Source organism: Carcharhinus amblyrhynchos, chromosome 13, assembly GCF_965287045.1.
Source record: "Carcharhinus amblyrhynchos chromosome 13, sCarAmb.v2.hapA, whole genome shotgun sequence".
NCBI lineage: Eukaryota > Metazoa > Chordata > Chondrichthyes > Carcharhiniformes > Carcharhinidae > Carcharhinus > Carcharhinus amblyrhynchos.
The window spans coordinates 74,536,080-74,560,128 of NC_137336.1; the positions used below are offsets into that span (position 1 = coordinate 74,536,080).

The 24,049-nt window shown below is 42.1% G+C and overlaps 1 protein-coding gene across 2 annotated transcripts in view; it reads right to left on the reverse strand.

Moving 5' to 3' along the window:
- Nucleotides 1–1,947: 1,947 nt before the first annotated feature.
- Nucleotides 1,948–24,049, reverse strand: part of LOC145351990 (NACHT, LRR and PYD domains-containing protein 3-like) — a 97,321-nt gene continuing 75,219 nt past the window's right edge. For both annotated transcript variants that reach the window (XM_080201843.1, XM_080201842.1), the window contains 3 exons: nucleotides 16,976–17,146; nucleotides 4,410–4,577; nucleotides 1,948–3,354 (listed from right to left, as the gene is read on the reverse strand). In XM_080201843.1, coding sequence (XP_080057969.1) covers nucleotides 3,267–3,354; nucleotides 4,410–4,577; nucleotides 16,976–17,146 — 427 coding nt within the window. In that variant the 3' untranslated portion in view covers nucleotides 1,948–3,266. The remainder of the gene's footprint in view (nucleotides 3,355–4,409; nucleotides 4,578–16,975; nucleotides 17,147–24,049) is intronic.

Consider the following 24,049-nt stretch of genomic DNA (forward strand, 5'->3'; position numbering starts at 1 on the left):
CAAAATGCATGGTGAGAACGCAGATTAACCTTCATCCACCTCATGTACATCACTAATGACCAGTCTGAGATTTAGCTCCCATCCCCCATCTAAAAGTGAATGATGACTAATATTGTTTGGCTGAATTGTCTGATATTATCCAGTTCCCAGAGTCTGAGTTAACTTCACCAGTCCTCAATTCAAATTCCAAAAGCTCTCGTATGAATGAATTAACCCTTTCTAGTCAAATCTACAAAGAACAAGCCAGAAATCAAATCATTCACTGACAATGTTCATTTGGCTCAACAACATAAACATCATAACTTCAACACAATACAACAATAATTAAATTATTGTAGACAGGGTCACCCAGTAACTTTAACACAATTATTGAGCAATTACATAGCACATTGAAGTCTCACAACACCAGGTTAAAGTCCAGCGGGTTTAAGTGCGCTGTTCCTTCATCAGGAGCCTGTTGCACTTTAACCTAGTGTTGAGAGACTTCTTACTGTGCCTATTCCAATCCAACACTAGTAACTCCACATTGTAGCACATTGAATAACAGAGTTTGTCGGTTCAGTCTGTCACCATCAGAAAACAGTCACTAAATAATTGATAATCAAACTATAGTACAGACCAGTGTCTGAGAATGACTATAGATTCATTTAGTATCAACTATTTTGGAATCTAATTAATCCATTCAATATTGTGTCTATCTAATACTGTTAATTAGAATATAGGTTTCTCTTGAGATTTTACCCTAACCGGAGGATAGAATCAACAAATCCCAACAATGCAGGAAGCCATTTGGCCCATCAAGTGTACACCAACCGCAAGCCCACCCAAACCCTATTCCTGTAACACCACATATTCACTCTACTAATCCTCTGACACGAGGGTCAATTTAACGTGGCCAATCCACCTAACCATAGGACCCAGAGGAAAGCCACTCAGACATAGGGAGAATGTGAAAATCCCACACAGTCACCTGAGGCCAGGATTGAACCAGGGTCCCTGGTGCTGTGAGGGCAGCAGTGCTAACCACTTTGCCACCATGCTGCCTCAGTTTAGTAAATAGGCTATGCTTTTTGTGCTCATGTCAGAGGATTAGTAAATATGTCGTGTTACGGGAATAGGGTTTGGGTGGCTTGCTGTTGGTGTAGACTTGATGGGCCAAATGGCCTCCTGCATTGCAGGGATTCGTTGATTCTATCCTCCGATTCTCTAACGTTGACTGTGACTTTCACTGATGAGGTGTTAATTCACGGCACCCCGTGTGTTCAAACGGATACAACAGATCCCCGTCTATCTAATACAAGATGATATGGGGAGTTCCTGGTGTTTGCAGGGTCATTTATCCCTTAACTCGTTATGGAGAAAAGCTGACATTAGAAATCAGAACCCTCACAGAAATCTTTCAATTTTCATTTCAAGGATCAGAAATAACAGCTTTATTGTTATAAGTGACAAGTTTTTTTTTCCCATCCGTTTTCCAGCAGTGGGTATCACTGGTAAAGTCACTATAATTGTCGACTCAAGTTACCATGAGATGATGCTGTTGGGCTGCCTTCTAGAATCATTGATGAGACTGCTTGATAAAACTAAGTGGAATTCGAAGGCACTTCAGAAACAGCTAATAACAGTCACATTTGAGGGGGTCTGGAGTCAGATACAGAACAGATCAGATAAGGACGGCACATTTCCTTTCCAAAAACACAGACAAATTAATGATCACTGACAACAGTTTCTTTTTAAAATTCAGTTTCTAATAAAAATTAAAATTCTCAAGCTGTTATGTGAACTCATGTTCACTGGGTTATTAACATAATCTCTGGATTGTTAATCCAGTAACATAACCAATACACTCCCCTGATGGTTGAAATCCATTCCATTAAATGGCCATTTATCTCATTGCAATTTGTAGTTATGAGCCATAATTGGACATTAGGGACCAGATCACAATAGTACATGAAAATTGAAATACAACGCATTTATTTTTCTCTTTTTCTGTGTTCTTTCCACTTTATATGTATTAGTTCCTCAGTATTCGATGATTAGTTTGACATTGTGATTTTTTACATTAAACCAAAGTCTTATCCTTCTATTCCTTAGTCCGTTAGTCAGCAGCCCCAAGTGATATCTAAACCACTTTATCTTTCTAGTGAGAGTTTGCTATTCTAATCTGGTCATTGCTGATTACAAACTATTGGTTCCCATACCTTGATTTTTGAAGTCTGATGGATACAGTGAAACTTAATTTATTATACCAGCGAGGAGAGAATAAACAAACTGCATATAGTGGGGAATGTAAAATAAAGCAGAAAATAATGTCACATACAACAGATCCATGTATATATGGAAAATAGTATTAATACAACATAATGAACCTGACACAGAAAATCAAAATATCTTCTCTTTGTTTAAATGCTAATGATCCTGCTCTGCGTTTAGACCACAGTCCATGCATTAGGCTCAGTGGTTCAGACTGCCAGGTCCTAACATGGATCCTGTCCACTTACTGCAGTATGAATTACAATGGGTCACTCAACTTCCATAACGTGTTCCACTTTGAGCCAGCAGGTGCATTTACCAGATCAACTCCTTTATTGGACAGTCCTGTGAAAGTTACATTTTAGTGTATAAATTACAGTCATATCAATTGGGCAGAATCTATATTACATATATATTGGACAGGATTCTCTGGTCCCACTGCTGTGAACGGAGATTTGGCTGAGCACCTAATTCTTCGTCCTTGCTGGCAGCCTTGGTAGGGCAACTTATTTTCTTACTTAGGGAAAATATAAAGCATTGATACTTGCATTCCAATTTCCCAGTTACACAATCCACTGGAAATTCCCCACAGGATACTTTCCCTGGGTCATTCCATGGTGTTTGTCCCTATTGGATGGTGGGATCTACCCTAGCTAAGCAAACCCTGTCCCCATCCTGAACCCACACAGGTGAACAGCAGGATTCCCACTCTCTGATGAAGGGGCAGCACTCCAAAAACTCGTGATGCCAAATAAACCTGTTGGACATTAACCTGGTTTGTAAGACTTCTGACTGCCACAGTGGGAGATGATATTCACTCAGCTCAAGCAGGAAAGTGGGAAACGGCCAATAGGATTTCAACCTGGAGTGTGGCCACTTAAAAAGTGGAGGGACAGGAAATCAGGCGCAAATGTTCATAAGGAGCAGCAATGATTATAAATTACAATATTTACACTGTCACTCTCAGTTAAGATCCAGATTGCTTATAAATTCAAATGGCGATGTTGAAATATTCACACTATCACTTTTGGTCTCGAATTGAATTTCTCCAGTAACTTCAGCTGATTTTTTCCATTTGAACTGAACTGGTTCTCCTCCAAGCTGAAACAGATTAAATATTAAACTGTAAATAAACAATATTGAACAACAGTGTAAATAACGGGAGAATGGAGTAATCAATCAACTCTTCCAGTTGCTGGATTGTCAGACATCAGACATACAACTGAAGATGTATATCGGGACACTATGGATGTTCTGACACACCCCAGAGGTTTAAACTTCAGTTGGGAAATCCTCCTGCTGCCTCATCATTGTGTGTGAATATCCTTGACTCTGAGACAGAATCGGAGATTTGGGACAGATCCACAGAACTTTCCTGGATAGTTAGCCAGGCAAATTTAGAAAGTGTGAAGCCTGGTCTAAAACCTGAAGGTAACTCCATAACTAAATCCCCCAATCACTGTCCCCCACCCTCCCAGCGCCACAGCCAGACCTTCATATTTCTCCTCCCACCACTTAACTAGCCCTCCCCCCTCCGCCATGTCCATCCTGGCTATCCTCCAACAAACCCCTGATCTCTCCACAACATCCCTACTAACCAACACTGACTAAACTCCCCAACTTGACTGCCCCGACCCAAGTACTCTTGACCTGCGCCGCTGAGCCATACCAATTAACTCCCTTCCATGGCCCAGTGCTACCCCACATCCTCCCCACACCCCCCCTTCACCACCTGACTCAAAACCCCCACCATCCAACCAGCCCATTTACTACTGCCCTTGTATTCCCCAACTAACCACCCAACCTGATATGACGACTGTCCTGGCCATTCTTCTGACACTCCCAACTAACCACTTACTCACTTAGCTTCCTCTCTCACCCCAGCAACAAACCCATTCACTCAGTTACCAACTAAAAGTAATTACAAGACCTGTCCTTTAACCTTATCATATAGCAGATGGTGCTGTGGGTTGGGTGCGTAGCCTCTTTTCTGGAAACTAATCTGCTCCAATGGAGCTCCCCATCAATGCACTGAAGATCCAAGAAATATGCAGCAATATCAGGTTGGAAAAATCTTCCCACACAGTGGCAATTCAATTATCTTTGCCGCTGCTTAAAAGATTCAGGCCAAATTATATTTTAATTAATGCACTCACTTGATCAGCTCCAGATTTCTGCAAGTCCGTATGAATTGGCAGAGAGCAGGGATTGAATGGTCTGTGAAGCAGTTTGCCTGCAGATGCACATGTGTCAGTGACAGTTTTGTATCAAGAGCAGAGGCAAGATCCTGAATACCAGAATCTGAGAGACCATTTTTATACAAACTAGGGATGAGAGAAAAAGAAAGTACAAGAATCAAAGTAAATCCCCAGTGCTTTGAAAAATGTAATTAATGATAATTATGCACAGTATGAGACATTCAAAAAGCATAACTTTCATACAGATTGAAAGAAACGTACAATTTGGTTCACTGCTCCCTCACAGCTCCAGGCACCCAGGTTCGATTTCGGCCTTGGGTATCAGTCTATGTGAAGTTTGCATATTTCCCAGTATATGCATTTAGCTGTGTACTCTGGTTTCCTCCCACAGTTCAAAAAAAATGTGCAGGTTAAATGGATTGGCCACGGTAAACTGCTTGTGCACATGTGTGTGGCACAGTGGTTAGCATTGCTGTCTCACAGTGCCAGGGACCTGGGTTCAATGTCTGTGTGGAGTTTGCACATTCTCCCCACGTTTGCATGGGTTTCCTCCTCCAGTTCAACGATGTGCAGGTTAGGCGAATAAGCCAGGCTAAATTCTCCCTCAGTGTACCCAACCAGGTGCTGGAGTGTGGTGACTTGGGGATTTTCACAGCAACATCATTGCAGTGTTAATGTAAGCCTACTTGTGACTAACAAAATAAACTAACTTTTTTGTGCGTGTGTGTTATGTGTGCACACATGCCTATGTGCACACGCACCCCATGATGAACTAACTTCCTGTCCTATGTGGTACCCCACTTACTGTCCATACCTGTAGGGTAAGGCTCCAACGCCACCACGGTTCTGAATTGGAGTAAACAGTTTGGGAAAATGAAGCAAAGAAAAATACTATTAATGCTATAAATGAAATAGCAATAGAATATATTGGAAATACTCAACATGTCAAACAACTATTTGTCACAAGAGAGATAAAATTAAACTTTGAGCTTTCATTAGAATTGGAACATAGCAATGAATAAGCAATAGCTGTTGTTTGGGGTGTATGATGGTGGGAGAAGGAAAGTACAGAACAAAATTGTAGGAGTTATTAAATGATGAAAGGAATGGCAGGACAAGACATGTCCTCACGTCCTTGCTTTAGGTCAATAGGGAGGTCCACAGGATAGTCAGTGACTCAGGTACAAAGTTTACATTCATACTGAAGATAATGGCTTTGATATGCCCAGAAGTTATGAAGGCAGATCACCGATTCACTGATGCTTCCCTAGAAGTGTTCCCTCTGGCTGCTCGGGTTCAGAGAGAAGTTCTGTTTGCGGAGGAGCTGAGCAAGGGTGGGACACGTGTTTGCAGTTCCGTAGAAGAATCAGTATCCTGATGTGTTCTGGCAAAGTGAGTGCAGCACATACTGTTAAACTTACAGCTTTATATACCTGAGTAGTTGCATGCAGGAACCATTCCTGGGGAGACATGATGCACAGTCAAGCTGGAACCAGCATAAGCTGGTGAGTGCATCTCTATGAAGGTGACTAATAGTGAAAATATATCTGCCTGAAGAAGAGAACATACATTGCCAGGGAATGAGCTGGAGTACTGTGTGCAGTTTTGGGTGCCGTACTTACGCAAGGATATTTTGGCCTTGGAGGGAGTGCAGAGAAGGTTTACTAGGCTGATGCCGGAGTTGAGGGGCTTGAGCTATGAGGAGAGGCTGAATAAACTAGGCTTGTACTCGTTAGAGTTTAGAAGAATGAGGGGAGGTCTCATTGAGACGTATAAGATGATGAATGGGATGGATAGGATAGAGGTGGAGAGACTCTTCCCGCTCAGAAAGGACAGTAGGACTAGGGGGCACAGCCTCAAGATAAAAGGGGGGGCGGTTTAGAACGGAGTTGAGGAAGAATTTCTTCACTCAAAGGGTGGTGAATCTCTGGAATTCTCTGCCCGTTGAAGTGGTGGAGGCTACCTCGCTAAATATTTTTAAGACGCGGGTTGATGGGTTCTTGATAAGAGAGAGGATTAAGGGTTATGGGGAGAGGGCGGGAATGTGGAACTGAGCCACGACAGATCAGCCATGATCTTATTGAATGGGGGGGGCAGGCTCGAAGGGCTAGATCGCCTACTCCTGCTCCTATTTCTTATTAAGACTGGCGCTGTCCAGATCTTGCCATCCTTACAATGGAAGGTAAGGCCAGAGGCAGGCGGATGATTTGTGCGGCTGAATGAGTGAGTGACCTAATGGATGGACATAGGCAAGCTACTGGTGATGACAAAACAAAGACCTTGTGTATCCACCACTGGTCACAGAGTGTAATCCAAAGAATGTGTTGGAATAAGAACAGAATAGTTGGGAACAGGAATGGGCCATTCAGCCACTCCATTGTCATCTGCACCATCATTTGATAAGATCATGGCTGATTGGATTGTGGCCTCAGCTCCACTTTCCTGTCAGTGTGTACCACTTTGTCACCCCCACCCTGACCATGCTCATAACCCTTGATCACATTGTCTATCAAAAATCTATCTTAACTCAACCTCGAATTTATTCGATGACCCTGCCTCCAGTCGTCTCAGGGGAAGAGACGAATGGCTCTCTTAAAATCGATTTCTCCTCATCTTAGAAATAAATTACCTGTCCCTTATTCTGAGACTATGGGCCCGATTTTACCATTTTCATTCTAAGTGCCATAATGCAGATCCAACTTAGAAATCTGCTTTCAGGTGCCCCCACACACACACAGCCATGACCAGTCTCATTCTTGTTGTGGGCAGGCTTAGCGCGGCCGAAACGACTGGAGCTCTGAATTCTGCATGCGCAGTTGGAAAAAAAATTGAAAAAGTGCACCCGTTTCAGATTGCTCCCAGGCTGGAGAAAGCAGCCTGGGAGCAAAAAGCGGGAGCGATGGTATACACACACACACACACAACTGTCCCCTTTATCCACACCCTCCACCTGCTACCCACACACAGAACTGTCTCCCTAATCCACCCACCCACTACCCATGCACAGCACTGTCCCCTTTATCCACCACACGCCCCACCCCACACACATCACAGTACCCCTTATCCACCACCCCCCCCACTACCCACAAACATCACTGACCCCCTTATCCAACCCACACACATCACTGTCCCCCTTATCCAACCCCTACTACCCACACACATCACTGTCCCCCTTATCCACTCCCCCATTACCCGCACATCACTGTCCCCTTTATCCACCATTTCTACTACACAGACCGATCGCCACCTCTGCCCCCGCGTCCCCACCGATCGTCTGCAGAGTGGCAGCGGACACCCTTTCGTCCTCCAGAGATCCATCTGCCCCCTCCCCCCCCCACCACCTGAGTACCATTGCCTCCCCCCCAGTGAGCGATCGGGCCTCCCCTCCCCACCTTGACAATGATCTAGCCTCATTCCCTCCCACCCCCAGAGAATGGTCTGGCCTCACTCCCCCTAGACAATGATCTAGCCTCACTCCCTGTCAGAAAATGGTCTGGCCTCACTGCCCCACCCCCCTTCCAGAGGAACATCTGACCCGCCTCCTCCTCCTCCCCACCCCCATAACCAGACAACAATCTGGCCTCACTCCCCTCCCCCCTCCAACCAGAGAATGATCTGACCAGCCTCCCTCCCCTCCCCCCTGGATTGGCAAACGCGGTGGTGAAGGGGGAAACGCTGATAAGAGTTGGGCGGGCAGTTCATTATTATAATTTAAATGCATGCAGTGGTAAAATTGGGCGTTATGTTTCTGGTTCTAGACACCCTAGCCAGAGGTAACATCCTTGCTGCATCTACCCTATTGAGCTCTCTAAGAAATTTGTATGTCTGAATGAGATAAGCTCTCATTCTTCAAATCACCCTAGAATAAAGACCTACTTTAGTTAAGCTTTCTTTGTCGGAAAGGAGACCAAAACTGCACACAATATTCCAGTTGTGCTTTAACCATGGTTCTATAGAATTGCAGTCAGACATCTTTACTTCTCTTGTATCAAAGATAAAGGTTTAGCCTAATATGGCAGGGAGATGGGAACCTAGATAAGCATTCGGAGCAGGGAAATCAAGAACAAGAGAAAAGGACAGCAAGGAAAATAAGGGCAGCGATAGGCAGAGAAATCAAGGGCCAGAATCCGATAAAGACACAGTAAAAAATAGCAGGAATGGGACAGAGAACTTTAAACAGACTAGCCTTAAAGTTTTGTTCCTGAAAGCTCAGGGTATTTGTGATAGAATGAATGAATTTATTGCACATATAGATGTAAATGGGTATGATATAGTCGGGGTTACGGAGACGTGGCTGCTTGTGAGCTGGGATGGGAACTAAACATCAAGACTATTCAGTGATAAGGAAAGACAGGCAAAAAGGAAAAGGTGCTGGAGTTGCATTGTTGATTCAAGAAAATATTGATATAATATTGAGGATGGACATTAGCACAGATGATAGGGAATCAGTATGGGTTGAGTTAAGAATCCGCGAGGGGCAAAAAACATTTGTAGGGTGGGATACAGACCACCAAACTTCAGTGGTAATGTTGGGAATAGTATTAGGCAGGAAATCAGAGATGGATGTGATAAAGGAACATTTGTGATTATGGGTGTTTTAATCTGCATATAGATTGGGTGAGACAAATCAGTCACAGTAGAAAAGAGGAGGAATTTCACAGATGATTTTCTATGTTGAGGAACCAACAAGGGAACAGGCCATTTTGGACTTGGTATTGTGCAATGAGAAAGGATTAGTTGGCAATCTAGTGGCAAGAGAACCTGTGGGGATGAGTGACCATAAAATGATAGAATTCTTTATCAAGGTAGATAATGAAACTGTTGATTCTGAGACCAGGGGCCTGAATCTCTATAAAAGGTAACTATGATGGTATGAGGCACAAGTTGTCCATGATGGACAGAGAAACATTGCTGAAAGGAAAAACAGTGGGCAGGCAATTGCAGGCATTCAAGGAACAAATGGGTGAACTCCAAAAGTTGTTTATTCCTATTTAGTTCAAGAGTGGAAAGAGAACTGTGGCCAAACCATGGTTTACGAGGGAAATTAGAGAGCATTTGATGCAAAAGAGCACTCAAATTAGCATAAAAGCAATAGACCTGAAGATTTGGAGCAGTTTAAAATGGAGCTAAGGCAGACCAAGGGATCGATTAAGAGAAGAAAAGTATCAAGTATGATAGTAAGGTGGTGGGGAATATCAAACCTGATTGTAAAAGTATCTATAGATATGTAAACAGGAAAAAAAGACAAATGAATGTGTGCCCATTACAGTCAGAAATGTAGGAATTCATAATGCTAATGTTCATAGGGATCAATTCTGAGACCTTTATTGTTTATACGATTTGGAGGAAACTGTAGCTGGTCTGATTAGTAAGTTCGCAGACGATACAAAAATTGATGGAGTTGTGGATAGTGAAGATGACTGTCAGAGGATGCAGCAAGATATACACCGGTTGGAGACTTGGGCAGAGAAATGTCAGATGGAGTCTAATTCAGACAAGTGTGAGGTAATGCATTTTAGAAGGTCCAATGCATGTAGGAATTATACAGTAAATGATGGAACCCTTAGGAGTATAGGTAGAGAGATCTGGCGTATGTGTACATTGATCACTGAAAGCAGCAATGCAGGTGGATTAGATAGTCAAGACGGCATACAGCATGCTTGCCTTTATCGGTTGGGGCATCAAGCTAAAAATTCGCTGGTCATGTTATAGCTGTACAGAACGTTAGTTAGGCCTCATATAGAATATTGAGTACAATTCTGGTTGCCACACTGCCAGAAGGATGTGGATGCTGTGCAGAGGGTACAGAAGACGTTTACCAAGATGTTGCCTCGTTTGGAAGGCATTAGCTATGGGGAGAGTTGGATAAACTCAGTTTGTTCTCATTAAAATGACAGAGGTTGAGGGGTGACCTGGTAGAGATCATGAGTGACATGGACAGAGTGGATAGTCAGATACTCTTTGCTTGGGTACAAAAGACAAGTAGTAGGCGCCATAGGTTTAAGGTGCTGGGGGAAAAGTTTAGGGGAGATGTGTGAGGCAAGATTTTTTTTTATAAACACAGACGGTGCTGAATGTCTGGAACTTGCTGCCCAGGGAAGTGGTGAGCAGGTATGACAATGGCATTTAAGGGACAACTAAACTAATCCATGAATAGGTTGGGAATGGAAAGATATGGACTCCGTAAATGCACACAATTTTAGTTTAGGCAGCCATCGTGATCAGTGCAGGCTTGGCGGGCTAAAGGACCTGTTCTTTAAACAAAGAAATGGCTGAGGAGCTAAATTCGTACTTTGTTTTTTGTCTTCACAAAGAAAGACATGAATAATACAGCAGAAACACAAGTTTTAGTGAGGAGCTAAAGGAAGTCAGTATTAGTAGAGAAATGGTTTTGGGGAGATAAATGGAATTGAAGACGAATAAATCTCCAGGGCTGAATAAGCTTCATTCCAATGTATTTAACAAAATGGTCCTAGAAATAGCAGATTCATCAGTGATCACTTTAAAAATTCTTTGGCTCTGGAATGGTTCTTACGGATTGGAGGGTAGTTAATGCAAGCTCGCTATTCAAAAAGGGAAGTAGAGAGAAAACAGGGAACTATAAACCAGTGAGCCAAACATCAGTAGTTGGGAGTTGCTAGAATCCATGATCAAGGCATAGCATTTGGAAAGCAAAGTCAGCATAGATTTATGAAAGGGAAATCATGCTCAACAAATCTACTGGAATTCGTTGTAGGTGTAACCAGTCGAGTTGAACAGGGAGAACCAGTGGATGTGGTTTATTTCGACATCCAGAAGACTTTCGACAAAATTTCACGAAGCAGATTAGTATATAAAGTTAAAGCGCATTGAATGGTGGGTTTGTCTTAAGATGGATAGAAAGCTAGTTAGCAGACGAAAAGCAAAAACTGAAATAAATGGATCTCTGATTGGCAGGCAGTGACTTGTGGGGTACCGCACAAGTTTGCAAAGAATATGGGAAACAAGAGGACTGGGAAATCTTCAAAGGTCAACAGAAAGCCATGAGAAAAGTTATAAATAGAAGTAAGATAGATTATGAGTAAAGTAGCTCAGAATAATAAAAAACAAATTTTATATATTTGTAGAAATATTTCCAATAAAAAAAACTGGCTAAGGTAAACATTCAGAGTCTGAGAAGTGGGATTTAATAATAGGAAATAACCAAGGCATTGAACTAGTATTTTGTGTTGGTCTTCACAGTGAAAGACACAAATAACATGCCAAAAGTTGATGACAAGGAGGTTATGGCAGGTGAGGACCTAGAAATGATTATCACTACAGAGGTAATGTTGGGAAAGCTCATGGGGGTAAAAGGTGGACAAGTCTCCTTGTCCTGATGGAATGCATCTCAAGGTACTAAAAGAGAAGGCGGAAGAAATAGTAGATGCACTAGTGGTAATTTACCAAAATTTGCTGATAGGAAAACAGCAAATGTGACGCCACTGTTTAAAAAAGGAGGTAGACAAAAGGTAGGTAACTTATTGGCCAGTTAGCTTAATGTCTATAGTAGGGAAAATGCTTGAATCTATCATCAAGTAAGAAACAGTGAGACAACTGGATATAAATTGTCCCATTGGTAAGATGCAGCATGGGTTCATGAAGGGAAGGTCATGTTTAACTAATTTGGTGGAATTCTTTGAGAACATTACATGCTCAGTGGACAATGGGGAACCTGTGTATGTGGTGTATCTGGATTTCCAGAAGACATTTGACAAGGTGCTGCACCAAAGACTAAGATAAAGGTACATGATGTTATGAGTAATGTATTAGCATGGATTGGTTAACTAACAGAATGCAGACAGTGGAGGTAAATGGGTGTTTTTCTGGTTGACGAACAGTGACTAGTGGTGTACCTCAAGGATCAGTGTTGGGACCGCAATTGCTGACAATTTACATAGATGATTTGGAGTTGGCGACCAAGTGTAGTGTGTTGACATTTGCAGATGAGACTAGGATGAGTGGTACAGCAAAGTGTGCAGTGGAAAGTGAAAGTCTGTAGAGTGATTGAGATAGTTTAGGTAAGTGGGCAAGGGTCTGGCAAATGGGCTACAATGTTGGGAAATGTGAGGTCATCCATTTTGGTAAGAACAACAGCACAATGGACTATTATTTAAAAGGTAAAGAAAGTGCAGCATGCTGCTGTGCAGAGGGTGTCTTTGTGCATGAAGTGCAAAATGTTGGTTTGCAGGTAATTAAGAATGCAGATAAAATTCCATTTTTCATTGCGAGGGGGATGGAGTTTAAAAATAGGTGGTTATGTTGCAGCCACATAAGATGCTGATGAGGCCACATATGGAGTGCTCTGTACAGTTTTGGTATCCTCACTTGAGAAAGACTATACTGGCATTGGAGGTGGTGCAGAGCAAATTCACCAGGTTGATGCCGAAGAGGGTTGGTTCCGAGGAGACACTGACAAGACTGGGACTATAGTCATTTGAATTTTGAAGAATGAGTGATGACCTTATAGAAGCAGATAAAATAATGAAGGGAATAGATAAGATAACAGCAGGGAGGTTGTTTCCACTGATGGGTGAAACTAGAACTAAGGGACATGGTCTCAAAATAAGGGGGAGTATATTTAGGACTGAGTTCAGGAGGAACTTCTTTACTCAGATGCTTGTGAATCTATGGAATCCCCTGCCAAGTGAAGCAATTGAGGCTACCTCATTGGATGTTTTTAAGGCAAAGGTATAGATTTTTGAATTCTAAAGGATTAAGGGTTATGGTGAGTGGGCAGGTAAGTGGAGCGGAGTCCAGAAAAAAGATTAGGTATGATCTTATTGAATGGTGGAGCAAGCTCCAGAGGCCAGATGGTCTATTCCTGCTCCTAGTTCTTATTAAAGCCACAGTTGAGGTTTGAGCTCAGGATCTTCTATTTACTAGAGATATACTTGGGCCATTTGAAACAGTGTCCAGATTAATGTCAACATACTATTTTGTCTTTCTAATCACTTGCTGCGCTCCTTACCAACTTTTGATGATCGACATACCAAGACACCCAGATCCCTCTGTACAGTAGTCTACTGTCATTCTCCATTCAAATAATATTGTTTTTCTATTTCTTCTGCCAAAATGGACAAGTTTACACGTTCTCACCTAGTACTCCATCTACCAAATTTTTACCTATTCTATTAACCTCTATAAATACCTCCGTAGATTATTTATGTCATCTTGACAACTTACTTTCCTACATTTGTGTCATCAACAAATTTAGCAACAATTCATTCAGTTCCTTCATTAATTTGCACAGAAATAAATAGTTGAGGCCCCATCATTGATCCTGCGGCAATCTATTATTACCAGGAAGCCAACAAGTAAATAACCCAATATTTCCAATTCTCTACTTGCTGTTAACGAATCGGTCCTTTATCCATGTGAATCTGTTATCATCTACACAATGAGTTTTTAACTTGGATGATAATCTTTAATGTGGCACATTAAAGAATGCCTTTTGGAAATCCAAATACACCATATTTACACGTTCTCCTTTATTTAGCTTTACCAAGCTTCCTCAAATGAATCCAATGAATTAGTCAGACATGATTTCCCTTTCAGTAAATGGTGTTGACGCTACCCGATTTTATTATCATTTTCTAAAGTCCTGCTATTATCTCCTGTATAATGGATTCTAGCTTTTTCCATGACAAATGTTAGGCTAACAAGCTTATAGTTGCTCATTCTGTCTCCAACTTCTCTTGAATAGAAATGTTATATTCGCGATTTTCCAATCCATTGGGACCTTTCCAGAAGAGAGAATTTTGGCAGTTCACAACCAATTCATCCACTACCTCTGCAGCCACTTATTTTAACTGCTGAGGATCTGCAATCAATTTAAGAGACACATCAACTTTTGGTTTTAATAGTTTCTAGGATACATTTCCCATAGTGACCAAGATGCTTTTAAATTCCTCTTTTCTCTTGATTTTCAAGTTTTCAAGTATTCTATGAATTTTGTTTGTGCCTTCTGCAGTGAAGACAGACACAAACTACCCATTCAATGCATCTGCTATTTCCTTGTTTCATAGAATCATCGAATCCCTACAGTGCAGGAGGAGTCTGCACCAATCACAATCCCACTTAGGCTTTATTCACATAACCCAACATATTTACCCTGCTAATCGCCTGACACTAGGGTTAATTTAGCCTGGCCAAATTAATCTAACCCACACATCTTTGGACAATGGGAGGAAACCGGAACACCCGAAAGAAACCCACACAGACAAGGAGAGAACTGGCAGACTCCACACAGATAATGACCCAGGGCTGGGATTGAACCTGAGTCCCTGGCACCATATGCCACCCTTCATTATCAGTATAAATCTTCCAATCTCACTCTCCCAGGGAACAATGCTCACTTTGGTTTTCTTATCCCATATCAACACTTGGGGGTAAAATTTTATAAACCCTCCCCCTGCACCCCCCACCCCACTGGCTGGCCAAGGGTGGATCACTATGCAATTCAATGGATTGGATTCTCCTGGTAACCCTAAACGCATATAAAAATTTCAAGTTTTGTACTTTCACCTATTACGGGATTATTCCTCTCCCATTGCTGGAATGTTGGAGCTAAGGGAACAAATGGCCACCCTATAATGCCACAATTGCCCATGATCCTCAGGGCTTCCCTTTGCAACGGTCCAAGGACATAGCTTCAGACACAGCACTGCAGTACCACTTCTGGTCCCATGGTCAATTGCCCACCATGCTTAAAGTCCTACCCTTGGAGAATTGCTGGCAGCTTTTATATTTCTAACTAATTTTCTCTCACACACTAATTTCTCCTGCTTTTTCCCCCCCAACATTCTTTACTGGTTTCTAAACTGTGACCTACCACTAATCTCTGGAAATATTAATGTTTTTCCTTTCAATTTCATGCTATCCTGAACATATTTTGTTAGCTACAGATGTTGCATCTTTCTCATCAACTTTTTTTTCCCCCCTCATTGGAATATATTTTTCTTGAAATTTATGAAATGTCTCCTTAAATGTCTGTCACTGTTTCTGTATCTTCCTAACTTTTAACTTATCTTCCCAATTCAATTTAGCCCACTCTGCCCTCATAACCTTTGAATTGTCTTTATTTAACTTTAAGACACTAGATTTCGACCTAGACTTCTCACTCTCAAACCAAAGATAAAATTCTAGTTATGATCACTGCTTCTGAGATGCACCTTTAAATCAAGACCACTAATAAATTTGGTCTCATTACACACTACCAGTCTAAAACAGCTATTTTGTTATTGGCACTGGGGAATTTTGCTTTTAAGAATTACTTTGGACACACAAAATGCATTCATTATCCAGGCAAACATTACTAATCTGACTCGTCCAAACATATAAGACGATTAAAATCATTCATCATTACTGCAGTGCTTTTTTAAAATTTCCTGCTGCATACTCTGTCTGAAAGTGTGACAAACACAAGGGGCCTATAAAAGACTCCCACAAGTGACGCCTTGCCTGAGCTAGTTTTATCTCAAATTAAACTCATTCGCATCTTAATGTTGTGAACTAAGATGACCTCTCACTACTGTGTTAATGTCATCTGTTATTAAGTATATTCTTAACCTTCCATTCACTTTCATCCAATCCCTTTATTTTTCACAAGTCAAGGGCTGCTGTGACCACAGCAGAACTATATATCCGAGGAAAAGAAGGAGCCTCACAGGTGCAACATCAAAATATTCTCCTGCACCATTTACACAAAGTTCTGTGGGACTGACATCCCAAACTTTGGGATTTGGGAGAGAAACAGGATGCAATGTAAATGCACTTTTTTTTCAAACAACTGACACTACTACTAATAATAATAATAATATATAGTGTTTATTTTTGTACCAATAACAGTACTCAAGATACACTGAATATTCAGTAGATTAGGCCAGAATTTTACGTTACTCAGGACAGCACATCTCCAAACTGGTGCGAATCCTGATGTCATGTGCACTCAAAGTATTTCAATTGGCAGATGCACACAAGAGTGGGAAGTGCACATGCTGAGAACCAAATAAGCAATTTAGCCCATAGGGAGGCCAAATGAATGCAATTTTACATGCACATTTGCTTCTACTGCTTTCAGATGGGGGGGTCAATTGGCCAAACAGCCTTTATACTTTAGCTGCAACCTCGATCCAGGGAGGGATGAAATGTCTGGGCTGAAATGAAATTAACAGCTGTGCGGGGATTGTGATTAGTGCTTGAAATGTGCAGCCCACATAATCTGTGCAACATTCTTAGTTTTTACAGGTCACCAGAGACCTGTTGCTGAGACAGCTCCACAGCAACAATCCCAAGGGAGCACATAATAAGTGCAAGCCCATGCATTCCTTTCTCTCCATGTCCACCCTATGCCTTTCTTGAGCAGCGTTGGGTCTTATCCAGCACACATCTCACACTGGCTGCTATTAATTGGACAACCAGTGTGAAATCGGATCCTAGGCCCAAGTGCACGGGCCCAACAGGTGAAAATTTCAGATTATAATCTCATACTGTCTGGTACTTACTGAAGTTTCCGTATTTTACAGTCCGGCTTCCTCAGAGCTTCAGACAGAAGTTTCACTCCTGAATCTCCTAGTTTATTCAAACCCAGATTCAAGTCATTCAGTCTCCAATTTGCACTGAGAACAGAAGAAAGATCTTCGGCACAAGAATCTGTGAGAGTATTATCACAAAGACTGGAGACAAGAGAGAAAATAAAACAAGAATCAGAGTTAATCGCCAGTATTTTAAAGAACACTATTAATAATCATCATGCACAGTGTGAAACATTCAAGAAACACTAACTAGACTGTTGCTCACAGCGTGAGGTACCCGGGTTAGATTCTGGCCGTGGATCACGGTCTGTGTGGAGTTTACACATTATCCTTGTGTCTGTGTGGGATTCGTCCCACAGACCGAAGTGCAGATCGGTCATGCTAAATTGCCCCGTAGTGAAAAAATATGTAAGTTAGAAGGATTAGCTATCGTAAAATCAAATACACGTGATGCTGTAAATGTGAAAAAAAATAACTATTCTGGAAATGTTCATTAGATGAGGCAGGAAACCTTGCTAGAACAACAAAATTGGCAGCTCAATATCCCAGGTTATAGGATCTTCAGACATGACAGAATGGGAGATTAAAAAAGGAGGGGAGTAACACAAATGGTTAAAATAATCAATTCCAATTGTGAGAAGGGACAATATACTAAATGGGTCAACAAGCAAGGCTTTATGGTTTGAGCTTAGAAGTAAAGAAAAGGGAGCAGTCACACCACAGAGTATACTACAGACCCCCAAATAGTGAAAAGGCGATAAAGGAACAAATACATGGACACATTTCTCCCTGTACAAACAAGAAAGCAACAACAGTAGGAAATGTCAACAATCCCAATATTAACTGGGGTTCAAACAATATAAAGGGCACTGAGGGAGAAAAGGTTATGCAGTGTTTATACGAGTTTTTTTCAACCAATTAGTGAAAAAAAAACAGGAGATACAATTCGAGCCCCAGTCTTGGGAATGAAGTAGTAGTGTGCGAAGTGACAGTTGGGGATAGTGATCACAATTCAGTTAGATTTAGCATTCACAGGGAAAACAACAGAGATAAAACAGGAATTAAAGTTTTAAACTGAGAGAAGGCAAAATTTGCTGGAATGGGAAAGAACTGAGGTGGACTGACAGCAGATAAAGGATAAATCAGCAGCAAACCAGTGGCAAGTATTAAGAAAAAGATCTTAAATGTACAAAGTAGATATGTCTCCTCCAAAAGAATGGTACTGCCAAATTTAGATCTCCCTGTTGCCTAGAAGAACACAGGAGAAGATCAAACAGGAAACACAAGTGTATGATAGGCACAAAGAAATAAGCACTTCAGATAGCTTAGATAAATATAAGAAATCATAGAAACTCTACAGTATCAAGTCTGCACTGACAACAATCCCACCCCAGGTCCTATGCCCACAATCCCACACATTTACCCCACCAATCCCTCCAAGCTACATATCCCAGGACATTGAGGGGTAATTTAGCATGGCCAATCCACCTAACCCACACATCTTTGGACTGTGGGAGGAAACCAGAGCATCCACAGGAAACCTACAAAGCCATGGGGAGAACACACAGACTGCACAGACAGTGACCCAAGCAGGAATCGAATCTGAGTCCCTGGAGCTATGAGGCAGCAGTGCTAACCACTATTCCACGTACTGCCCTTAAATCCAGGGAATAAAAAAAAAGGAAACCAAAGAGAGTGCATGAAAAAGATTAGCAAGTAAAGTTGAAGATAAACCAATGTGACGCTCGTGTGCCTTTAAGAAATGTATTTTTTTTTAAAAATACTGTTCCCTGCAGTTTGTAAGCACATTTTTTTTTCATTGCTGCTAAGCTGTCTGCTTAGAAGGCTTTTTATTGCTGCTTTGGTTTAATGGGGTTTTGTTTATTTTTGCTCTGGGCCTCAGGCATTTTCTGGGATTTTTTTTTTAAATCACCCTGAATTGCTGGAGGAAGAATGACTGACAGATTTACTAGGATGCTACTGGGACTTGATGATTTGAGTTCTAAGGAGAGGATGGATAGACTGGGACTTCTTTTTTCCTGGAGCAGGGGAGGCTTAGGGGTGATCTTATACGGCTGTATAAAATAACGAGGGGTACAGATAAGGTCAGCATCTTTTCCCTCTCGTCTAAAACTAGACGGCATAGATTTAAGGTGAGAGGGGAGAGATACAAAAGGCTCCAGCGGGGCAAGTTTTTCACACAGAGGGTGGTGAATATCTGGAACGAGCTGCCAGAGGTAATAGAAGAGGCGGCTACAATTTTGTCTTTTAAAAAGCTTTTAGACAGTTACATGGGTAAGATTGGTATAGAGCGATATGGGCCAAACACAGGCAATTGGAACTAGCTTAATGGCAAAAACTGGACGGTCTGAACAGTTTGGGCTGAAGGGCCTGTTTCCATGCTACAAACCTTTATGACTCAGAGGTCAGGTGACAGAAGTTCTTTCATTTTCAGTTTTGGGTTGCTCGCTACTGTTTTAGTTTAAAAGGTGTTTGGACATCAAACTAAAAAGCAGTGTTTTTCTCTCTCTCCCTGGTATCGTAAATTCTGCTAGCTAGCTGGAAGCGCCTTACTGGAGTGAGAGTTCTGACTCTTTCAGTGGTTCACTGAATGTTAGAGGTCAGAAGTGGCATTCTTTCTACCTTGACTACAGCTGGAAGTTACAAGGCTCCAACCAAAACTTGAAAATCCAGCATCAGGTAAGCATCCTTATTTTCTATGTTAAACCTGTGGCAGATGTCTGTTTATAGGGAAACTTGTTTGGTTGGAACATTACACATATTTGTTAAGGGTCATACAATATCATAGTTGTTTTTTCTTTCTTGTTGGTAATTGATAAAAGCTATTGCTATATGTTACTCTATTCTGAAATAACTTTGTTTGAAAAAAGCCCCCCCAGTGGGTCATTTGAATCATACTTGCAGTGAAACATCTCATGCTTACCCTGACCAAAATCAAATTGCAAAATGTATGATCCAGGCAGACTTAATAAAGCATGTTGGAGTTTCTGACCTGAATTAAAACAATATATTAACGGTAAAAGGTTACTTAAGTGGGACCTATCAGAGTTGAAGAAAGAAACTTGTGTGTAGTTAGAGGCTATGGGAAAGGTTTTCAATGAATATTTTGTCTCTCTATTTACAAAGGAAAGGGATGATGCAGATATAATAGCGCAGGAGGAACACAGATGTTGGACGAGATTTGATTTATTATTGCCATATGTATTAGCATACAGTGAAAAGTATTGTTTCTTGCATGCTATACAGATAAAGCATACTGCTCATAGAGAAGGAAACAAGAGTGCAGAATATAGTCTTACAGTCATTGCTAGGGTGTAGAGAAAGATCAACTTAGTGCGAGGTAGGTCCATTCAAAAGTCTGATGGCTTTTCTGATAATCAAAGAGAAAGGAAGTACAAGGGTTGGAATCCTTTAAAGTCACTATGGCTATATGGATTGTTTGAGGTTGCTCCAGGAGATCAGGGAGGAGATAGCAGATGCTGAGGATGATTTTTCCATCCCCACTAGATACAGGGGAGGTACTGGACTCGTGAAGAAATAAAACAGTTTCATTATTTTTGAAGGGATCGAAGGAAATGCCAAACAATTAAAGGTCAGTTAGTCTTACATCAGTGGTGGGCAAATGAGAAGAATCAATCCTGAGAGATAGGATTAGCTATCACGTAGAAATGCATGGACTAGTCAGGAATGGTCAGCATGGACTTATTAAAATAAGTTCTTGGCTCACAAATTTGATCAAATTTTTTGAAGCAGTGACAAGAAGGGTTCATAAAATCACTACTATAAAGAAGGTTGTGCAATGCATGTTATACAAACGGATCTCAACAAGCCATTTGATAAGATCCCACATGGCAGATTCGTCGAAAGAGCGAAAACTCATGGACACAGGGTAACGTGGCAAACTGGATAAGTTGACTTAGTAACAGAAAAGAAATGGCAATAGTTGATGGATGTCTTTGTGAATGAAAGTTGTTTTAAGTACTGTTCCACAGGGCTTTGTGTTGGGACCCTTGCTGTGTGTGTTATACATCAAAGAGTTGAACATGTCCATGGGGGGCACATTTGGGAAAGTTGTAGGCATTAAGATTGGCCGAGTAGTGGATAACGTAGAGGATAGCTAAAATTGCCAAAATGAAATAGATGGGTTGTGGGAGTGGGCAGTAAAATGGCAGATGGATTTTAACATAGAAAAGTGAGAGTTAGGGCATTTATTGAGGTCAAACAGTTCAAGGGAATATGCAATAAGTGACAAAATACTAAGAGGTGTAGATGAAGTGAAAAATCTTGGCATGCAAGTATACAGGTCCCTAAAGGCAGCAGTTCAAGTAGACAACATTGTAAATAAAGCATATGGAATGCTCTCCTCCATTGGTAGAGGGACATAATATAAAAATAAGGATATAATGTTGGAATTGTATAAAACATTGGTGAAGCCTCAATTGGTGAGCAGTTATTGTCACTATATACAGGAAGGATGTAATTGCTGTGGAGAGAGTGCAGAGGAGATTTACAAGAACGTTGCCAGGGCTAGAAAAGTGTAGCTATGAGGAGAGATGGGCTATATTGGGATTATTTTCCTCGGAACAAAGAAGGCTGAGGAGGTGACATGATTGAGATGTTCAAAATTATGAGATGAAGAAATAGAGTGGACAGGATGAAATTATTTCCCTCGATGGAAAATGCTATAACCAGAGGATAGAACCTAGAGAAATGGCAGACCACGTAGAGGGGATATGAGAAAGAACTGTTTTACATAGAGGGTAGTGGGAGTCTGGAATTCACTGCCCAAGTTAATAGTGGGGGCTGAGACCCAAAACTCTTCTGAAAAGTACCTGGAACTGCACCTTAAGTACTGTAAGCTACAGGGATTCGGCTGGGTGCAGGAAGGTGGCGAATGTGGACTGGGGGAGCGCGTTGGAGGGAGGGTCTGCTGGGGAGCAGTGGAGGGTCTTTAAGGAGATCTTTCTTGGTGCTCAGCAGAAATTTATTCCGATGGTCAAAAAGGACAGTAGGAAGAGAGGTAATAAGCCGTGGATAACAAAGGAGGTGAAGGAAAGTGTTCAATTAAAAGCGGAGGAATTTAGAGTAGCTAAGAGTAGTGGGCGAGAAGAGGATTGGGAGAGGTTTAAATGTCAACAAAGATTGACAAAGAAGTTGATAAAGAAGGGTAGGAGAAACTATGAAGCTGGGCTAGCGCTTAATATAAAAAGGGATAGCAAGAGTTTTTATAAATATATAAAAAGGAAGAGGCTGGCTAGGGTGAACGTTGGTCCTTTAGAGGATGAGAAAGGAGACCTAGTGGTAGGGGATGGGGATATGGCTAAGGTATTGAATAACTTTTTTGTTTCGGTCTTCACGGAGGAGGACGTGAATAATTTGCCGGGTGTTAGTGATGGAAAGGTGGTAGGACTGGAGGGTCTTAATGACATTACTGTTACTAGAGAGGCGGCGCTCGACAGACTGGAGGGGCTGATTGTGGACAAGTCCCCAGGACCGGATGGAATGCATCCGAGGGTTCTGAAAGAAATGGCAGAGGTGATAGTGGATGCCTTGGTGGTTATTTTCCAGACGTCGCTGGATTCCAGGGAAGTGCCAGAGGATTGGAAAACGGCTAATGTTATGCCGTTGTTTAAGAAGGGTGCCAGGCAAAAGGCGGGGAATTATAGGCCGGTTAGTTTAACGTCTGTGGTAGGTAAAATGTTAGAATCCGTCATTAAGGAGGAAATTGCGAGGCATCTTGAGGGGAATTGCTTCATAGAGCAGATGCAGCACGGTTTCGTTAAAGGGAAGTCGTGTCTGACAAATTTACTGGAGTTCTATGAGGATGTGTCTAGGGCGGTGGATAGAGGAGAGCCGGTGGATGTGGTCTTTCTGGATTTTCAGAAGGCGTTTGACAAAGTACCTCAAGAGGTTATTGCAGAAGGTCGAGGGACATGGAGTTGGGGGTAGGGTGTTAGCGTGGATAGAGGATTGGTTGTCAAATAGGAGGCAGAGTGTGGGGGTCAACGGGTGCTATTCGGATTGGCGGATGGTGACTAGTGGAGTGCCCCAGCGGTCGGTGCTGGGGCCTCAGCTTTTTACCATTTATATAGATGATCTGGAGGAGGGAACCGAGCGTAGGGTGTCGAAATTTGCTGATGACACCAAGATTGGGGGAACGGCAAATTGTGCGGAGGGTGTGGAGAATCTGCAGAAGGATCTAGATAGGCTGGGCGAATGGGCCAGGAAATGGCAAATGGAATTTAATGTTGGCAAGTGTGAGGTGGTCCACTTTGGTAGGAAGAATGGTAGGAAGGACTATTACTTACATGGCGAAAAACTGCAGCAGGCGACGGTGCAGAGGGACCTCGGGGTCCTTGTGCATGAGTCGCAAAAACCCAGCCTGCAGGTGCAGCAGGTGGTCAGGAAGGCGAATGGGATGCTGGCCTTCATAGCGAGGGGGATTGAATATAAAAGTAGGGAGGTCTTGCTGCAGCTGTATAGGGCATTGGTGAGGCCGCAGCTGGAGTACTGTGTGCAGTTTTGGGCGCCGCACCTGCGCAAAGATATTTTGGCCTTGGAAGGAGTGCAGAGGAGGTTTACTAGGCTGATACCGGAGTTGAGGGGGTTGAGCTATGAGGAGAGGCTGAATAAACTAGGCTTGTACTCGTTAGAGTTTAGAAGAATGAGGGGAGATCTCATTGAGACGTATAAGATGATGAATGGGATGGATAGGATAGAGGTGGAGAGACTCTTCCCGCTCAAAAAAGACAGTAGGACTAGGGGGCACAGCCTCAAGATAAAGGGGGGGGGCGGTTTAGAACGGAGTTGAGGAGGAACTTCTTCACTCAAAGGGTGGTGAATCTCTGGAATTCTCTGCCCGTTGAAGTAGTGGAGGCTGCCTCGCTAAATATTTTTAAGACGTGGGTTGATGGGTTTTTGATGAGAGGGGATTAAGGGTTATGGGGAGAGGGCGGGAAAGTGGAACTGAGCCACGACAGATCAGCCATGATCTTATTGAATGGCGGGGCAGGCTCGAAGGGC